General features: G+C 36.0%; 3 protein-coding genes across 3 annotated transcripts; 1 reads left to right on the forward strand and 2 right to left on the reverse strand.

The window, feature by feature from the left end:
• The first annotated feature begins 649 nt into the window (after nt 1-649).
• LOC112560110 (Bardet-Biedl syndrome 7 protein homolog) lies at nt 650-12,855 on the forward strand. The gene is given in 21 exon segments (XM_025231696.1): nt 650-844; nt 1,521-1,580; nt 2,047-2,109; nt 2,310-2,485; nt 3,304-3,490; nt 3,721-3,793; nt 3,972-4,038; nt 4,292-4,341; nt 4,719-4,849; nt 5,668-5,752; nt 7,175-7,274; nt 7,868-7,911; nt 7,914-8,059; nt 8,514-8,588; nt 8,763-8,965; nt 9,345-9,509; nt 9,593-9,614; nt 9,616-9,703; nt 10,234-10,337; nt 11,348-11,471; nt 11,797-12,855. Coding segments are annotated over 21 exon segments (2,139 nt in total). The 5' UTR covers nt 650-805; the 3' UTR covers nt 11,934-12,855.
• Nucleotides 12,856-13,161: 306 nt separating this feature from the next.
• Nucleotides 13,162-17,776, reverse strand: LOC112560111 (microsomal glutathione S-transferase 2-like). The gene is made up of 5 exons (XM_025231697.1): nt 17,652-17,776; nt 14,968-15,067; nt 14,544-14,614; nt 14,033-14,114; nt 13,162-13,708 (listed from the first exon to the last, which is right to left on the reverse strand). Exons 1-5 carry the CDS (start codon nt 17,719-17,721, stop codon nt 13,552-13,554), a joined length of 480 nt encoding a protein of 159 aa, XP_025087482.1. The 5' UTR covers nt 17,722-17,776; the 3' UTR covers nt 13,162-13,551.
• Nucleotides 17,777-18,671: 895 nt separating this feature from the next.
• On the reverse strand, nt 18,672-21,327 carry LOC112560787 (microsomal glutathione S-transferase 2-like). The gene is made up of 5 exons (XM_025232847.1): nt 21,156-21,327; nt 20,803-20,902; nt 20,472-20,542; nt 19,983-20,065; nt 18,672-19,343 (listed from the first exon to the last, which is right to left on the reverse strand). The coding sequence occupies exons 1-5, from the start codon at nt 21,223-21,225 to the stop codon at nt 19,176-19,178; spliced, it is 492 nt and encodes a 163-aa protein (XP_025088632.1). The 5' UTR covers nt 21,226-21,327; the 3' UTR covers nt 18,672-19,175.
• Between the last annotated feature and the right edge of the window lie 96 nt (nt 21,328-21,423).

Below are 21,423 nucleotides of genomic sequence, written 5' to 3' on the forward strand. Positions count from 1 at the left end.
CGTTTTTTTTCCGAACTAAGACACAACCGTAAAAAAACTCATTGAATATGTTTCATGATGTTCGTGATATAAGCCATACCCAGGCATAAGCCCTAGGAAAGAAGTCAACCAGATGGGAGGATTTCGTTCGTCACGTTGAAACACTGATGGATGGAATTATATAAAGTAAATATATTAATTGGTGTGTGCATACAATAATAATAACGTTTTAATTATTCCAGAAAAGACATCTTTATTAAAATAAGTGTAGATTTTGGCATTTAAATAAATGTAGATTATGTACATGAAAAACTAAGATATTTATAAGCCCTAATACCTCTTTGGAACAAAAATTAATATTTTAAAAATTGGTCTTATTTTTGGCGAAACGCGGTAGTGATTTAATTTCTTACTAGCCTTAATTTTTTAATACACTTTTACGTGTGACCTTTACCATGGGTGTGCATGGAGGTTGGGTTATACTGATAGGGCAGAACACAAGAGAAAGAGATTATAGAAGTCCGTGAGACAGAATCACAGTCTGCAAGTCTGCGAGTTAGGAATACAAGGGAAGCTACTCCTTTATTTGCAACATTCATTCGGCAGCAAACAATTCTAATTTATCGAAAAATGTCTGAAATATCTTTTTAGCGATATCTTCTCTTTTCTTTAACATGATTTCACTAAAATACTTTTCTGTCTTCTGAATAGTTTATTTATTTTCATTAGTGATTCTGTGCAGAGCATGTACACATCTGCATTCTTCCGTGGTTTAGATCGCGCGTAATATTTATGATTCTGTTGTGTGTTTTGTAAAGCCATCAAGATGATGGAACTAAATCTGACACGTGTTGACTACCTACAGGTGCGTTAGTTTGTTTCCTAGAATTAAAAGCATTGTTGATATTTAACAAAACAAAACAAAAAAACAGTTTAGAAATAGCGCTCCAGTTTACATCCTGATCGAACTTAAACGTGAGTCAATCGGTGCTGTATACCGCATAAATGACAAAGATCACTGTTTTAGAAATCTTGAAATAAAGGTTTATGCTTAAAAAAATCTTTGATGTAATCTTTTATGCAATATTTGTCCCATTTTGCAAATATTTGATTTGGTCATAATGTAAGTATATCAGTAAATAAAAGTCAAGTGATATATATATATTCTTGCGGCATTCAGCAAGTTAACGATTATTTAATTTAATAGTAACATCTTTTACCAGGTTTGCTACCCAACCATTAACTATATGAGATAAAGTTAAAGCAATCTGCTTTTGAGTCATGTTGAAGTGAACAAGAATTTGACCTATGGGATAATCGGCAAGACCCTGCTTGCAAGAGGCAGCAATTAATCAGCCTAAAATTCTGCATAGATTCAGATAACAAGTTCTTATAGCTTTTCTTGCTACTGTTGTTATTTTCTGCATGGTAAGGTTCAGCTCAGCATGCTTTGAACTGAAATATGATAGTACTTTGTAAAGAGTATTACCATTGATAATAAGAAGGTAGAGGAATATTGATGCAATTTTAATTCATTATAGGCAGGAACAACATCACCAAGAACAATGTGTCTGCTACCTATTTCAGGAAAACTCCAGAGGGTATTACATATTTTTCTGTGCATATATGTTCAATATATTGGTTTTTAGTACTATCTACTGCATGCATGCACATATGCTTGTGAGTGTATCAGTAGAAATAATAACTTGTAAAGCGCATTTTCCTGTGTAGATGCAAGCTCAGTGTGCTGCACAGGAAAGACTTCAAACAAATAGTCCATTCAAGAAATACAAGTATCATTAAACAGATAATATGTACATGATAAAAACATGAACTAAATGCTCGGACAAAGAACTAATCAAGGAGTGAGTGAACATATATATATATATGCAGTCATTAAAAACCTGAGAAATCAAGATATATTATAGACAAAAAAAGTTTAGAATGGTGGGCTTTGTGAAAAACTGTTCTTGTTTTTCTGTTTAAATGTTTTATAGTAATCATTTTTATGTAATATCACCACACAACAGTCAGTCAATCTCTCATAAGGACTATCTTTTATGACAGGTTGCAGTTGCTGACAATGATGGATTGCTTCAGGTGTTTAGTATAAAGAAGGGAGAAGTACAGGTAATCTGTGATTCTTGTACTATTAAATCACCAATTTGTATATCATATAGTATGAACACATTACTTTCTTCTTTGCACTTAGTATTATCATTTGTTTTATTCACTTGACACATATACATATACATATACATGTGTGTGTGGAATTTGTGCTCAATTTAAAACTGATTGAATTATGGTAGTGACTATTGATGCGATTTCAGAATGTTTTCAAGACCACATTGCATCAGAAAGTAACACGGCTCTGCCTCGGAGGTCAACCAGGGGCACAGAGAGACCGGATATTTCTTAGTGTGGGATCAGAGGTCAAAGGATTTTCAAGGAAAGGCAAAAACTTCCTCAGTTTCACTACAAATATGACTGAGCCCATACAGAGTATGTAAGTTGATCTTCATATTTTTTTGTGAACACAAGGGCAGTCGATGCATGGGCAGTTACCTGAAGCATGTATGTGAAGTCTTACACAATTTGATTAATACCTATGGATCTTTTCTATTTTATAATAATCCTATATTGTAGTACAAATCTCCTACAGATCTAGTAACATTTTTATCTCACAGATTATATTTTTATATATTCTTTATATCTTTATCACACATATTATAGATTTCTTCTTAGCTGCTATTACTTCAAAGTCACTGAGAAAAAGCAAAGTGTAGCAAAATCAAACTTTAGGACATTATTTTAGTTTTTGATACAATACAGTTTCTAACAAAGCAAGTATATCCTTGTGCATGAAAAATGTGATGGCCTTATTATTATAAAAGAACTAAATATGTCTTCTTATCTTTCTGGGTATTCTTCCATGTTATCTTTTTCCATATTACTGAAGAAAACTGAATACATTCTAGCATTTGTCAAAAATTTTTTTTTTTATTTTTTTTATGATGTTTTGTACTACATCCAAAGGTTTCCTGTATTTTTTATTATAAAATTCCCATAACTCCAGAACCAAAGTATTTGACAGTTATGCTTGAGTAAATAGTTTTTAGAAATATTTGGCCCTTTTATTCTCAGTATAAGCAAGGTTGATAGATAACTTTATCTCATCTGTTTCACTGAGGATCTCTTCATGCTTTTGTTATGAAGAGGTTTGTTTTACAGTAAGTTCCCTTTCCTGAAGAGATGATCCTTCTTAGGGCATGCTTCTAAGTAACATTGTCTTGCTTCACTGTGGTCGTTTCCTTTTCTATCAAGGTATGTGGAAGGCCCAGACCTATTTGCCTGTGGGAAGTTTGTTTACAATCACTACCGTGACTGCAAAGACACAAATTACATGCTGTGTGGAGATAAAATCAATGATGTTCTTTGCTTACCAACTCATATGGTACAAGAAGTCACACCAGTCCTTGCATGTCAGGACCGAGTTCTTCGTATCCTGCAGGTGGTAATTTTTTAATGCACAAATATAATAAACTCTTGTTATTACAACTTTCCAAGATATCTTCACGATAAAAGTATTTTAAAAGCAGTTTGGATTTCAGAGTTTGTACTTCACAGTAACATCTAATTCCAACAGGAGATGTGTGGTGGATGGAGAGGTTGTATGTGTTGTCTATTGGATACATTTTGGAGAGCTTATATTTGTACAGTATTTTTAATGTTGCATTGCAGGAATCAGAGCTCTTGTATGAAGTCGAGGTACCAGGCCCTCCCATGTGTCTGCATCTGTCTGACAACTCTGGAGGTAAATCTATAGTCTTGTAGTATTTTGAAATGTGAGATTGAGAAAAAGAGCATTAAAAGTGTAACTGCATGTATGTGAATCTGATATTTTCTCTTATGCTTAATATTTCAGATTTGTTGTATATTTTTATTTGCTTGTGCTGTTAACTGTCTCCTACATGTTTTTGTTGTTGGTTCAGGTGAGAATGGCAATGAAGTGTTATATGGGACATCTGATGGAAGAGTGGGGCTTGTACAGATTGGAAAGTATGATTTATGTATTTCTCCGTAAACTTTTTTAAATTCTTACTATCTTTTATTAAAGAGTCAGATTTCAGTGGTATGTCACCAATGTCTTGTCTTAGTCATGAAAACAAGTAGCAGATGATATGCTTTTAGTTTACTCAAAATCTTTGAATTAGATTTATGCTGGAATGCACATTTTGTTGTTGTGACACTGATCATTAGGTATCAATTTTTTTTTAATTGTATAGATGAGTGTTTTGTCTGCTTCTTTCAGATTAGCACCATTGCACAAGTGGGAACTTCCAAATGAGAAAAGGAGTGGCGGTAAGAAATGTACACTAGAAGTAGGTAGTTTAATACTATCAACAGGTTTGTGGATTTTTAAAATTAAATTAAATACCACATAGAAGTTGTACCAACAAATGCTCTATAACTGTATAAGGACTTTTCTCTCGACAATCATCACATTATAAGTCTTAGTGTTATTGTGACTATCTTTCTGCTGTATGTTGTAGTATTTCTTATACCCTGTTACTGTGTCTGTTTGTGTCATATGTGTTTTCCACAGTCTTCAAGCTCTTTAGTGCATATTGTTTTATGTGACCTTTTCACATTAAATTTTATGGTATAATCAATTTCTGTCATCTTCCTGAAATTTCCATCTGTTTCATATATGTGGCACTGTATTTGTATATCTCCAGGTGTCCTGTGCATGGACAACTATGATATTACATCTGATGGTGTTCAGGACCTCATCTTGGGACGAGATGATGGCCAGGTGGAGATATACAGTTTTGATGAGGCAGATGAGCCTGTTCTTAGATTCAGCCATGTGAGTTTTTTGGTATTGCTTTGTAAACTTTATGTCTCAATATTTTTTTCTCTTTAAATGCAGATATTTACTGTTCTGCCTTATGAGAATAAGCTTATGGGCTTGATGTTCCCTTCAAACAAATTTCTTGATAGATTTCTGCTGTGCTAAAAATTAACAACCTACTAAAAATTGTGGGCCACTCACTATGATGCAACATCCCTTCTAAAGTATGGGTCAAGCTCTGCATTTCTGTTTCAGAGCCATATACATATTTTTTAAAGGACAACGCTAGTGCAACAACTTTTCTTTGTGATCAGGTTGTTCTTTTTTAAAATAATAATTCCCCAAATACATAACTATGCTTAGTTTTCAAGATGTAAGCTTTCAAACATTGGCATACTCACTTGCCACTAGGAAACCACAGAAAATTACTTCCCTCTACTAAAGAGCTTTGTTGCAAAAAGGTAGTATTTGTAACCGTGAGTGTGGCTCAGTTTAGCAAATCTATGCATGTCTTCGAGTCGAAAAAAGAAACATTGCTCAGGTTGTTATGTACAAGAAGTCATGTTTCCATTTAAACTTCTCATATGTTTGTCACCTTCAGTTCTTCTTTTATCTATTTCGAGTTTGCACATCAATTATGTCCTCTCACTGTCAGATGTTTTAGTTTCTGTCATCTTGTTGTAGTGTTTAGTATTTTGTTTCAGGGCCAGCCCAAAGTTCAACTCTAGCATGTGAGCTTTCACACATGTATTCACATGTACCAATGCACAATGTATTGCCATAAATAATTTGTTTAATACTAAGTTTGTGAATATATGATTTTTTTGTTATAGACATGTTCAGAGAGTGTGAACTCAGTACAAGGAGGTGTGGTATCTACTGCAGGCTATGACGAAATTGTTTGTTCCACCTATGCAGGTATATTACTGACTTTGAAATTTATTAATTACTGAATAAGCCATAACAACGTTTCCAAAAGATCTAAAGCTGTGACAGTTGATTAAGTCATGAGAAAAAGTATCCTTGTAGAATTTTGTCAAAATTCTATATTTCCTGGGCATGTCATTATCCTTTTTTTTTAATTGAAACTTGAGATGTTACTGTTAGCTGTTGTGACCTGTGATCAGATTTCTACTCATCTTTTTTCAGAGGTGCATTGCTGCATCATGTCCTTACAATAATATCCTCCTTTTTCCAGGGAAGATTTTTTCTTTAGTTCCTGACAGACTGCTTCAGTCTCAAATCAGAAACAAATATGGATTTTCTAAAATGGGCATGCGCGCTGTGCAGGCCTTGAGGTATCCAGTTTTTAACCCATTTTCAGCATGAGGTCAAAGAGTCCCTTTACAGTGGAATCGTTTACATGAAACGCGTCTTGTTCTGTGTGTCCCATTTCTGACAGTGCTGTTTTGCACAGACTTCAACACATTTTGGGATTATCTGAAATAAATTAATCAATATTTCCTGTCAGCGAATAATACCCCACAAACAGCAAGTGACTAATGTTACGCTATGTTAACAACATGGAGAATAATCCTGGAAATGTAACCACTGAGAGGGTTAATGGCTTTGATTCAAACCATTATCATAAGCTGCACTTAGCTCTATATTCTACTAGATATCTACTCACCATGGCAGCAGAAAACTAATCTTTTCCATGTTTTGAATATTTAAAATATTATCCTTTGCCTGATTGCTTATATGAGGGATATACAAACTATCAAGGTTAGAGACGCAAACTGATCTGATGGGTCACATCCATTTTATTTTCCTATTTTATTCTCCGCATCTGTGCTTTTGGTGAATGTATATATGGGTGCGTGTGGAGACAGGGGTATTTTAGGTATGTGTACATGAGCATGCATATGTGGGTGTGCGTGTGAATGTAACTGATTATTATCAGTCGCACAATTCAGTGCTCAAGCTTCCTTTATGTGCTTTAACATAGCATGTACTAAAGATCCCTGTTAATTTTTATGATAAAATATGACTGAACTACAATTTGGGCCTCAACATTTCTACATGTCATTTCTTTTCTAAGCTGCAGATATTCTTTTAGAGTTCTTAAGTTCTAGAGGCACTAATGTATGCCAGATTGTATTTTCATAAAGCATCAAACACCTGTATAACATCTTAAGACTGGAACCTCATATCAGGAAATTAGGAAATTGCAGGCTTTACTATTATGAAACATTTTTCACAAGAATATTGTGAAAGAACACAAATGTTTGTCTCCTAAAAATATTTCTCAACATTACACTTTAAAAAGTTGTGCAGGCCTTGGTTTTTACATTTCAGTTTATTAACCCTTGCATGTCGAATGGCTGCTTTGCTTGGCAGGCTGGGTTTATGGGCTAACCTCAGAGCAGCAGATGAAGCAAATGGGTCCTACAGAAGTAGCGGTAGATGCAGTGGCTGTTGCCAAGATCACTAACCTCAAGTATGTGTAATAGAACAAGTACCAATGATGCTTGTATCATGTTCATGTCCTTTCTTTGCATGCCAGCATGACCCAATCTCACTGTCCACTTTTTCACTCACCTGATCATAATATTCTGTGTAATCCTCTTTTTGTTTAAATACTTATTATCCATTTACAGCTGTTTGCTGAAAAAGGGTTAGCACTAAGATAATGATATGGCAATAGCATTAGGTTTAGATAATTTCCATTTCATAAACAGTATATCGTGAATGTGCAATGCATTCGTTTAAGTTGCCTACATGGGGTAAGGATGCAGAGAACAAATGTTTGTAGCAGCATGCAGCAAAACTTAAAGTAGATATTTCTAACTTTTTCATCATTTTGTAAAGCTTAGACAGTTTAGGAATTAGTAACTTCATAGATTTTAAATTATGTTGCTGAAATTGTGAACATTTTTTTTACAACATTTATGAACAGTTGTGACTGACCAATTCTGCCAAAGAATTGCAAAATTACAGTCATCAGACATTGTGGTATTTTCCATTATTTACTTAATTTATCCTTTTGTATATTACATCAATGTATGACTAATTAATCTTGGAATCTTTTAGGACTGAGCTTGATTCCCTGCAGCAAAAGGTTACCACTGAGCGAGAAAGTACCAGCAGTCAGCTTTCTCTAGCTCAGCAGTATCTGCCATTCCCCTGTTCCACATCAATGACAAGTATGTGCTGAATCGTGAGGATGCCAGCTATACCCTCAGCCTGGAATTGCAGACACCCATTGATAATGTCCTGCTGCAGGTTGGAAGTACTCTGAAGCTTGAAAATAAACTGATTTGATCCTTTTATGGCAGTCATAATCATTATACCTATTATCACTATTTTTCATTTGTTTATTCACTTTCTTTTACAGATACTTTTTGCAATTTGTGTGTCCTTGAGATTTATACACTTTTAAAAGTTTCCTCCTTTGTGGTTGTAGCTTACAGATTTTTGCATCGTGATTTAACAGATTATGTTCTTTTCATATTTACAATGTATGTGTGTGTATGTGTGCGTTTTGGTGAATAAATATTCTCTTTTCATTATATGCTTAGACAGAATGAAGTGCTATGACACAGATCATGCATAAAACATATCTGCTATATGGAGTAATTTCTTTTGATTTTAACCCATGTCAGAAAGGTGAAAAGTGTAAGTGTACAATAATCCCAAAGGTAATAGCAACAGGGCAAATACCTTCTGTGGATTTCAGAGTGATGTGCCAGTGGACCTACTGGATGTGGAGAAGAATTCTGCAGTTATCAGCTATAGTGCCTGTAAGCCTGAGGTAATGGTCCCTGCAATCCATCAGTAACTGCCATTTCTGTAATTCTGCTCAAACTATTTGTCAGACATTGTCCAATGGTAACAAATTATCTGCATTGTTAGTAGTCAATATTCTTATTCACTGCGTTGATATCTGTATTATATTAATTTCAATGATCTGTGTCTTTTCTTTTAGGAGGGCAATTTTCTCCTAGCCACATATCGTTGTCAGGCCAGCACCACGCGTCTTGAACTCAAGATTCGCTCCATTGAGGGTCAGTATGGGACTCTGCAGGTGTACATCACACCCCGTCTACAGCCCAAGACTTGTCAGCTCCGGTGTTACCCTATCAAACCCCTCTCACTTCATCAGCGAACACATGTCTTTGATGAGAATAGGTGAGATCAAAATGTATTTGTATTCAAAAGTCCTGCTGCTTCTTGCAGAAGTGGAAAATGACAAATGAATTATTCCTTATATTTAATATTGAAAAATTCGCCTTTATTTTAACTGATGATTGTGCACTTGTCTACATTTGTTTTCATAGCATTGTAAACAAAGTGACAAAGTAGCAACATTATTACTTGAATTTTTGTGTGCATATTTTCACATTCTTGCAGTCCTTCTGAAATGCATCTTTTGCAAAAGTCATGAGCCATCTGTATGTTGCGTATTTTCTTTGAGAATGAGAAACTAAGCTATGCACACTAGAAAGAAATGAAAATCAATATATCTTTTATATTTTATGCTCTATTTTTACTATCATTTTTTCCTCAGGCCCATGAATACATTGAAGCTATCAGGGCAATTCAGCTTGGCAGAAATGCATGCATGGGTAAACTTCAGTCTGCCAGAGGTTCCTGAACGCCCACCTGCAGGGGACATAACATCTTTTCAATTTGTGTCCACATTCCTTGGTACACAGCTTGATTGCACTTACAGGTGAGTCATACAGAAGAAATGCTTTGGGCTTGTTTTTGAACAGGCACTGTAAGATGTAAACCCAAGATTTGTCTTTTCTCCAGGAAAGGGGAGGCTGTGTTTAGGATCAGACAACATCTCTACCATTGCCATCCTAAAGGACGTGCTATCCAAAGAGGCAACCAACAAAAAGATACGCCTTGACATTTCTTATGGTTAGTGCCTTGACATGAAAAAGGTCTTAAATTGTCTTAGAGAGCACATTGTTAGTGCTTTCACAGATTTTAGGTTTAGTTGTTGACATTTCCTTTGGTTTGTGCCCTTAGTTTTTTTTTTTTTTTTTTGTTAGTGTCTTGACACATTTGTGCTGACCATATGCTATTATGTAAAGACTCATGACAACAGATGCAACTACAGGCACATTATTTGTTTAATAGACATTACCAAAACAAATTGTGAAGAAATGCATACTCCTTCATTAGAAAGGTAAAATGTAATTACTCTGCACATAAAAATTATGTAGAACTTAAAAAAAATTATGACATGGCCAGGCTTTATTTGAGGACAACAAAGTTTTGGTTTTATGAAAGTAAATTTATTTACTTGATTTGCTTGGCATGCAGTTTTCTTGGATTGTCTTTAAAGGAAAAGGAGTTTGTGACAATTTTAAAAAATACTGCTGTTGACTGGTATCGCCATTAAAGCATGGCCCAAAATTATGTCTCTTTGATGGTTTGCTGTACAGATATAAAAGAGGAATCTATACCACATACCTTAAACTTGCTGCATCCTCGACTTGAGTATCAGCTACTACTGGCAAAAAAAGTTCAACTTATAGATGCCCTCAAGGTAAACATGAAAGATTAAAGCCTGTATGTACCTTCAAAGTAAGCACAGAAACTGTGGCTTGTTGGTTCAGAAGAATCATCTTCAATGATGGCCTCAAGTTAAGCACAGACACTGCACATTTATTGATGCTTTAAATTAAGGGAATAAACTGGCTGCTCAATAAGTATGGAAATAAGGTACATGCATAAATGTTTTTACTGGTAGCAACGGATGAACAATAATGCTCTTTGTCTGGTGCTGGTTGTTGAGGGGTAAGGGGTGGAGGTCAACTGGATAGACACAGCAGCTGACAAAGTTTGCTGCATGGACCTGTCTTGAGCAATAGTGAGCAGTCCATTCCTTCATGTTTGCAAGCCAGTTCCTCCTATGTCCATCTCGGCATTAACCACCTGTAAAGGTACCCTGAAGGATGGTCTTATAATGTCATACTTGATCCCATGATCCATCCTGACCAGCTTGCACAGCTTGAAAATTAAGAGAAGGGGTTGTTGGTGTCTTATGAGAGTGGTGACTGTGCTTTGTGCAAAATCTTTTTGCATGCCCTGCATCAGACTTGGGGCAACCTCTTCATGGTCTCAAATGCCTGTATTCTCCTCTCTATATCTGCAAGCTGGTCCATACAGCAGGATGGGATCCACAACAGACTTCTACAGTCTATATCTGGTCGCCAAACATAATGCTGCTGCTTTTGCCAAATCATGTTCAGCCTGGCTACTACAGCTGTCACTGTTGCAATCCTTGATGCAGATATCTGCTTATGCAGCTACCATCTTTGGAAAAGATAGTTTTCAAGTACTTAACTCTCAATATACGGCACCTTCAATTTCGAAAATACAATATTGAATGTCACCCACTATATAATAACACTCCATTTATTTTACAACTTTACTTTAAAAATTAATTTTATTATTTTAAGAGTACTTAAAAATGATTAAAAATTTATGTAATTGTACTCAAGTAACATGGAGATCGGTGATCTCCAACTCATGTTTGTAATTATCACCTTGCAGGAGCTGCAGGTCAGTGAAGGTGACCTCAGCTTCATGTCCCCAGAATACCAGCAGATTGTTGAGAATGCTGACAGTCTGCAGGCTGAATTCAAACGCCAGCCCTGCCACTTGGAACGACTCTATGGTAAGTGGACAATATACATGGAACTGCTCGCTGGTAAATTTAAATAGTGTGATGTGGTTCTTTGAGTATTTGAATATTTAACAAGTTTGGTGGGTCCTACATATAACAGTGTATACTACTGGTAATAATGAACAGTTTGGCTGCGTATGTGTATCCAGTTGCTCAAACACATGTTTCTGAACACATGTCGTGATGGGATAGATGACATGATAACCTTTGCACCAAACATATTTCATATTGTTGCCTTTATGTGATTTGTTCTAAAATGAAGAAAATTATCTAAAGTTATGGCTGCTTCAGAAACGTGCGTTCTAACTCTTTTCAGGCATGATCACAGACCTCTTCATTGACAAGTTTAAATTCAAGGGCCAGAATGTTCGGAGCAAAGTCCCAGCACTGATGGAACTTTTAGACCACTATGATTATAACACTCTGGCACAGTTCTTTGAGAATGCTTCATAATTATACAACTAAATGCAGACATTTCTAGACCAGAAACTAATCCTTTGTATGTGCATCCTTTAGTCATCTTCGTGGGTGGGAATTCTTTTTCAGCAGTTACAAGTTTGAATATTTACTGAGGCAACTCTTGATAATCAAAACTTTCATCTTAGGCATTAGATCTATTTTTTTTTTAAGTTGTAAAACCAGTTCTTTGAATTTGAAAACCTTTTTTCCCAATAGTTCAAACATTCCAAGGTCCAAACAAAGACTTAGAAGAAAAAAGTGTAAGGAAATTCGCTAAAACTTGCTCCATGTAACCATTATTTCCTAAATTGTCAACATAACTAAATGATGATGTGCATTTTACATCTGAGATCACACAAGTTGAAGAACTGTGTTCTATGGATATCAAGAAGAATATTTTGGCTTTTTTTCATTATTATTCTGCATGTTAGTCAATCACTTAGTTCCATGCATTCAAGAAAAAGCCTGCTGTGGAATAAACAATTTTAATTAAATATTAATCACCTGAATATTTTGATAAGATTCTATCAACCTTGCCTCTCAAGAATTAAAAGATCTACATAGGTAATATGGATCAGAACAAATTTAAGATGGCTTACTTTCTATTAGGATTTTCTTATTTTACTTTCTGCACCAATCACAAGGTAACAAAAACCTAGCTCGATAGGGAAAATGATTACTGGTTTCTAAAGAGGAATGCAATTGATATGGATCATTTTCATTTCATGAGAGGTATGTTTTCATAATTTGTCTGGTTGACACGTCTTTGATAAAAGATTTAAGACTCACTTCAATTGATGTGTGTCGCTGGTATTACTGAACTGTGTAGGTATGTGCCCATGCACTTGCCTATGTATGAGTATAAGTGTGTGTGTGTGTGCACAATAAACTGGTCTGCCACTGGCATCCATTAGCATTGTATGTTTTTATTTCCATTCTGCTACTGCTGTGTTGTAGATGTGTGTCATGTGCCACATATATACATGCCTGTATGTAAGCTATGAAGTAAAAGAAAAGCTAAATAATTTATGCACAATCCTCAGATGTATTTTTAGTTCTGAAAATATCAAAATTACATCTGTATTGCATCAGTTCATCACAGTTTCTTACATCCTTTTCATGAAGGGCCCTTATATAATCCAATTCAATTTTGTATCCAAAAAAATTTGGTAAAGTACAACATTACTCTAGGTAACGAATAAAACAGTTGAAGAGAGAAAAATACAAATATAAAAATTTTTATTTGTATGGGCTTAAAGGACATAAGCTTAAATGCTCACTTCTTTTAATAGCAGTCATACAATGTACATTCATGCTGTTTGTAGAATGCACTGATAGTATTTGTTTCACATTCCAACAGCTTCACAATTTTCACGTCTTTACCTTTATAAGTCTTTGAAATGCTTGACAATGCAAAATGTTTAAATAAAACATTTAGTGTGCTCTTTCTTTTATAGCCTTTTAACCATTCTTAGACAATTGTTTGAAGTCGAAGTGTCAAAAAAACGAAAACAATATTACTTTCAGCCTTCGACTTGCCATGTCATGACTTTCTGTATAATGTTTGAGCACAGACCACTATTGGCATGAAGTATACGACTCTAATATGCACTTAAAGTGTGATCCCCAAACTGTTCTTCAAGATACCCTGGGTCATTAGGGCCAGGTCAATGTTTGCATACTTTCGCAGCAGCACTGTTGTGAAGCCAGCAATGGTCATTGCTAGCATCACTCGCAGACATGTTACACCCAGTTGAAATCCAGGCCGTCTGTAAAACAATCCCATAATTCTTTTTATTTCTAGTGTCTTCCTAAATAAAAACCAAAGTAACACTTGAAAAACAGTCCAGCACTACCAACAGATTAACAAATTGCTTTTATACTACATCAAACACCGCCTGCTATAATCAAAATAGAAACTGGTACTAAATCCACAGCTAACATGATATTACATTCCCTGCTGATAGAATAATTCTGCAAAAGAGTAGCCATCCATCATAAAGTCAAACACTAGAGAGACTTGCCAGAACAAATTTTAACATTTGATAAGATATGCATGTACATATGTGCCATATACAGTTGTGTGTGCTTACCTTTCTTCTACACTGCGACTGTACCCTTTGAAATACTGGTGTCTGCTGTAAATGTACACTAAACCCACTAGAGATGCTGGCACTGGAATGTAGTAACATTCAAAAATATTTCTTATAAAATAGTTTTCAAAACCCAAGCCTAGAACAAATTTTTTTAACTCAAAATCATAATTGAACTTTACAATTAAGTATGCCAGTTTATAGACAATATAAGCAATTTATCTATTGTTAAACAAGCTTTCATTTCCCAGTTTCATAGCTTAACTGCTGCATAATTTCCTTAAAATGAACCCCATTTATTAATTTCTTCTTTACCAAAATCTTTGATGACTTAAAGTTGAATTTTTCATTAGGGAATAAAATCTTTGTTACATCTGAGGTACACAAAACAATCAAATAAGTTAATCCACATTTGAAGACTTAGATCAAAAGTTTTGCATTTTAAAATCAGAAGTTTGAATTTGTAAAGGCTGAAAATGGTTTTTAGTCCAATTTTGTGGAAAAAGCATACCTTGATGGAAGAAGAGAGAGGACATCCACAACGAAACCATGTAAACAGGAAACCACTCCAAGGAATTTTGCCTAGCATTCAGGGATGAATAAGTAAATCTCATATTTTTCTGATGATGTGCAAGATGGAAGCGCCATTAGATGAAGAACAATAGAAAATTTATGTGTATCAGTAATGGAGGTTAAAAAGGCTATAAATCAGTTGCTTGTGATGTAGAATTCATCGATTAAGACTGCTTATTCCTAGAATTGAGATCCTAAACTTTTTTAATGCTGTTCTGAGATTTCTCTCCAATCACACAGTCCCTTGACAGCAGATTACAAAAGTGAGGCTTTAAAATATTTGTACTTATTTCCTAATGCATTAGCCTAAATAACACAAATGAAAAAAATGCACTGGACTTGGGGGAAAAAAGATCACTTACTGGGCTCTGAAGACACGCTCAAAATGTTCATTCCCAGTGACAGCAGGAAAATCTATCTTGTACTTCTTTCTCACAGCCACCACACCAAGTGCAAAACGGGCTGAATATACAAGAAATAAAACATGAGACTGAGTCTTAAGAAAGGCTAGTGGTACTAATCTTTTTCACTTACATTCGTTGTCTTTGTCTTGTCTTCCAACTGTTATACATAGCCCTAAATTTGCCTTTAACTGATGACTCAAATTTCAGAGACATAATGAATTTAAAGCATACCAAAGACCTATTTCTCTATCCTAGCATCTTGTAGTGTACCCTGTTTGTGCATATTTATGATTGCAGATTGCTGATCGAGTCTTTTAATGTCCTAGTATCATTGCACTATTAGTAGTAGTATATAGCACAGCTCACCGCATTTTACAAAAACAAACAATACAAAACTGGAGAATGAAGAAAGTCATCACACCATCCAAGCAAGAATGTCTTATAGAAGACTTCTGTCACCTTGCAAGGAAGTGGGACGCAACGACAGTAGAAGGAGCCAGGAACCCGCTTTCTTATCTCTAAATTCGAACACTCTCAAAGCAGAGCATAAAAAGTATAAATACCAAATCACCCACCCTACATCAAGAGCCTACAGCTGTCGCGATCGAGGTGACTCCCTCTGCCACCCTGTGGGGAGGAGTATCATTTTACCGCAAAATGCTTTGATGCCGTTACTGATCGAAACGTCCCTTCTCTCCTCTCCAAGCAGATGCTTGCAACTACTACACCTTGTCCGGTGGTCCTATTATACATAGATGGCTAAATCTTAGTCCCACGACTATATGACAGAATAGAATTAATGCGCGTGTATAAATAAATTCATTGTACATAAACATCGATTTCACTTTAACGAGGGGGTGAAATTAATATTTTATTTTTTTAATTTTTGGTCGCACTTTTATTCTCGTCGTTATTCCTTAAAAGTTTTGCACCACGCACTTCTCCTGTTTTTTAATTTATTTATTTATTTTTATTACTTTTTTTTTTTAATTGTCTTTCACCCTGAATCCGTGCGCTATCATATTCGTCTTTGCTGTAGTCGTGTAGGAATAAATTGGGAAACCACCGCTGACCGGTACACGGAGACTCGACAGGGCTTTTCCGACTACGTTTAATTTCGTGCTGAATTCAACCGGACCGAGGGTCACGTGCTGGTGTGACGCGCTCGTGGGCCGAGGGTCACGTGTCGACGTGAAGCGCTCGCCAAAGAACGGCCTGAGTCGATCGACACTCGCCGCTTATTGCCGAAACTTTGAGAAAAGACTATGACACTAGTCGATTAGACATACACCAAGTGTCTGTGTGAGAGTCCGCTCTAATACGTGCGTGTTGTACACCCATCCTGGTTGTATGACAGACATTAACATTTAGCTATGGAGTTCTCGAGTCCAGCTGTGTAGAGAAGTCATACGATACTTATAGCTGAACGACCCCCCACAGAAAACACAGCTAGGTCTTTTGTGGATTCCTAGGTCAGCTAAATACGGGTGTATAGTAGATGGGAAAAGAAAAAGCACACAACGCGAGGTATCACTATTATAGACAGCACACCCGACGACTAAAACATTATATACTATCCTTAGGAACTTCCGTCCTCTTTCCTTGGAACAACAAAGTGGAACGAATTGATAGGGATTTAAGATTTGCGAGAGTCAAAAACGTATTCATATATAGGAAAGATGTGCAGATGAAAAAAAATTAAAGGCTGGATATATATGATATGTTTAGGACTGCCCCTCTGGGTCCCAGCCCATGGTGGGCACATGCACAGGTTAGACGTGAATTATGATTATTCCTTGGGTAACATATCAGATGCAGACTAGAATCACATACTGTTATGCTACAGATGATTGTGACAAGAAACGAATACTAACGGCCTCGTGTATACTTCCCACCATGATTGAAAAAAAAAACAAAAAAAAACAAACTTTAAAGTCTGACCAACACAGGATAGAATACAGCTGAACCTCATATATTCCCACAGAACAATTATCTCGCTAAACCTTGAACACCATCACCCCCCATCGCCAGCCTCCACACATTTATAGTTTTTCAGTTAATTTAGTTATACAAGGTCTTCGTGCACTAAACATGTACAACGGCTTATCTGGTGACACTCGACAACAGTGCGCGCGCACTAGCCTGACCGATTTAACACACGTTTATCTTCGAATCGAGTAACAGCATTTTTTAAAAAACTAGAAATGGGTCATGGACACAAACGACATGTATTTCCACACAGTTGCAGCACATGTGAAGAGGTCAAACTTAAAATGTGAACATAAAGCTGCTGTACTTTAGAAAAATTCATCTTTGCATAAAACATGCAATGTTTTTAAAATGACAAACCATGCAGAGGGGAAAAATATATATGTTCGTTGCTGTATATGCGGGTGTGTGATCCCGGATCCCTACACGGTGTCAGATTCCTGTGGAAATATCACTGCACTACTGTCTTAAATTTACTTCAACAATAATGCGCTCCACTGTGGCAACTACTTTATGTTACTTGATGGCGAGCGTCCGGGTGCAGACGACAACCCAACAACTGTAAGGAGATTGGCTGAACAGGGACAAGCATGTGTGTGTTGAGTAGCAACACGAACTGGTGGAAACAAAACACAAAAATCATTTGCACTTACTCAGCTGGAAGGCTGCTATCACCGTGACGATGCTAGTGGCAAGAATGTCCTCAAGGTGCACGGCCGCCATGTTGTGCCGGTTAGGTCCTGCCAGCGGCCGGTCATGATCAGTCTTGCCAAGCGCAGAACTAATTACCGTGTTTCCCGAAAATAAGAGGGTTTTATATTACATTTTTTTTCTCCAAAATGAACTATTGTAGTTTATTTTTAAAAAAATACCTTACTTTTTCATGTGTAAAAAATCCACATTTATTCTACAGGTACAGTCATGTCATCTATAATTCGTCTGGCACATCGTCGTCATAACTCATAATGTTAATATTAAAATATATATTAATACTATTACTTTATAATTAAGTATCTCTGTGTTTTTCTGTCAGTTTAATATCCGTATTTTGGGGCATCCTGAAAATTCATTCTCGGTCTTATTTTCGGGTTAGGTCTTACTTTCAGGGAAATACGGTATCACAAGCCAGGCATGACTGTTTTACTCATAAAATCGTGCTTACAGCGGTTATTTTTCTACGCTTTACATTCACACCCGCCACTTTCCATCTTATTAAGCATTTGGAATGATCTGTCTTATTGGTGCCAGCGAATAGGTCAGTTACTATATATTTTTTTAATCGTCATAAATGAAAATAAAAAGAGAGGAACAAGATGAGGAGGGCTCAGATTGCATTGGCATTGCTATATATATGTAGTCATAGTTCTTGGCATAACATTCATGATACACCCTAAAACATAGACAACCCTAATCCTAACCAAAACCGTAATCCAACTCCTAACTCTAATTTTATCTCACTTTTCATTGTTTTATTTTTGTAAAAAGTGTCAGGTTGCCATGAGTGATAGTGTTTCAATCTTGTATCCACTACTCAGCACAGATACCGCCCTAAAAGCAATTGTGGCTTGATCAACTTTCTTAAACTGTTAATTTTTCTTGTCTTCAACCCTTTACATGCAAATATGCATACATACATGCATACACATAAATATATATCTACAAGAACATGCTCGTTGACACAAACACAATAGTATGATTGTGTACATATTTTATTTCATGAAAATGATGCACTAAGACTTGGCAACAGCTAAAGCAAACTCAGAATATGAAAATGTTAACACTTCGAGCATAATCTGCTTATCAAAGTAAATATTTCCCACTTATGAATGCATGCACATGCAAGTGGGTGTATTTTCAATTTGCATGTTGTCTCCAATAAGATACGATTGAAACACATGTAATTCTCAAGAATATGTAATTATATATTATAGAATATAATAAAATTCTGTATAATTTGGTCATCAGCTGATCTAAGTTTCAGTCAACACAAAGATATTGAGAAAAATAGCCAAATCTTGCTTCATCTTTTAACTGAGATTTCTATCTGGACAACTCGACATTCTCTATTATCATCTTCAGGAATACATGTAAACAAATATACAATACACACTATATCTGTGCTGCGTCAGTGTCAAATAGATCCCTCACACGTGTAACCTGCAGTGGATGCAAAGCAATCAGTGTGAACCTACAAGAGGATGCCAGTGTACTTGTTGACAGCACTGCGAAAGATGACTGCCAAATCGATGCCAGCATGCCTCCTGAGCAATACTGTCACAAAGCCAGCAGTACTCATCACAAGCATTATTTGCATGCATTTGACGCCAAGCATGAATCCTGGAACTCTGTAAAAAAGCATGTTCAGTCAAGTCAATGTTGCAACAGAGAATTGTAAGGAAACAACATTATCAAGACTAACCAGAGTCAAGCATTCAAGTAAGCTCCCAGTTGCTGGCAAGTTAAGCAGAGCATACAGCTGCTATTAGCTCATTACAAAAGTTGCATGGTGAATTTTTATTAATTTTTTTTACAAAGCATATCAGATTGACCTAAACTGATCGTCTTGAAACTGCAGCTGATGTGAGAGTTTTCAAGCATTTGTTCATGGGATGCTGCCTAATCATCAAGCTGACATACAACCAGCTCCTAACAGAATGTAGGTGAGAACTGCACTTGTATCTCAAGAATGGAACAGACTTTGTCAATCAGAACTTGGGGATTCAAATTTTTGCTTAGCTTTTATGAATTCAACCCACCCATTTGAAAATAATTTTGGCTTAGATTAGCCCTTAATCATCTTGCATCAGCAAATAAAACAAAAGTCAAACATAAGTAAGAGCATTTTTTCTGGTGTAATTTATGATCTGCATCAAGAAACCAAAAAACACACACACACATATGCTGATCATCTGTTTCTCTACAGTCATGGTTTTAGTAATGGAAATACGTAGCAGTCATGATAAATATAGCCCCACGTGATTTACCTTGCTTCCACACTGGACACTGTAGTCCTTAAAATATTTATGCCTGCTGTACAAATACACTACTCCACAAAGTGCTGATGGAACTGTAAATGGAAAAGAATAAAAAAGGGATATTACAGATTAATCACAAGTAGGTACAAATCTACTCAGGTTGCAGATTGAACAGAGGGGAGTGGGGCACAGAGTTGTGTACTGTTAATAGCCAAAAAAGTGTTGTGCTAACTGTATAGAATTTGTGGAACCAGATGAACAGGGAATCTTTTATGTTGGGTTTTTTTTTCAATGATTTCAATAGTTTTACCAAAAGCTGCAATGGTGTCAGATGCCACTCAAGAATTGCATTTGTTCCAAAGAGTTTAAAGGCCATGCTATGCCTTTGATGTCTAAAAATAACTTCTAGCTAAGCACTTGCAAGTTAAACCCTGAGCAAAAAGAAAAAAGTGCTTATAAAATTAAGGCAAAAGACAGTGAAAGGTAGAAGTCCCTTACCTTGGTGAAAGAACAGTGATGAACCCCACAAGGCCGTTGCAAAAACTGGAAACCATTCCAGTGTATTTTGCCTGCACACATTAAAATGAAATACTGGGAATCCTAGGATGAATACTTTATCAATTTTTGCTGATCTAGGCATAAATATCTACTCAGTACATTTGATTTTGTGCATAATTTTTATATTTTACCTTTTGTTAACACGTAAACTTTATTTGTGATGTATGTCCAGAACTAATAAATAATAAATCACTGTTGATAAATGAATGAAGTGGAGAAATTGCCATCTTTGGGGAAATAATCTTAAAGTACAGGTAAATCTCGAACTTACTGAGCTCGGAAAACGCGTTCAAAGTTTGTATTCCCAGTAACTGCAGGAAATTCAATTTTGTACTTGGTTCTTGCATTGTACACCTTACCAGCAAATATGCCTGTAACGAAAACCATGGAAAGATACTAAAATTAGTAACATTAATTGTTACGGGCTCTTTACCTGAAGATTACAAAGGTGAAAGATTCTAACCGCATTACAAAAGAAGGCTACAAACCGCATTGACTCAAGCCATCAAGGGTGAACGAGAATAAATTGTGAATTCATACAACAGTCAACATGGCGATCTAGAGATCTGTGCGTACCAATAAAAGTTGTAATTACGAGCAAGTGTCAATATTTTGTTTACATACTTAGCTGAATTCCTGCTGCGGTAGTGACGATGCCCGGGTAGACGATGTCCTCCAGATGAATGATAGTCATGGTGACAGTTGCAGAGACAACGCGGTTTTACTGTCCTTGCAGCACACCTGGGCTAACGAGTGTTGATAACAGTGTCAAAGCCACGGACTTATATTTAGTTTGCAGTCAAACGTACGTAGGCCTTACGCAAGTGACCTATGACCTATATGGCATATGACCCCTGCATATGACGTACGTATGTTTGCCATTATTAGCTTT

This window comes from Pomacea canaliculata, linkage group LG3 (genome assembly GCF_003073045.1).
Source record: "Pomacea canaliculata isolate SZHN2017 linkage group LG3, ASM307304v1, whole genome shotgun sequence".
Taxonomy (NCBI): Eukaryota; Metazoa; Mollusca; class Gastropoda; order Architaenioglossa; family Ampullariidae; genus Pomacea; species Pomacea canaliculata.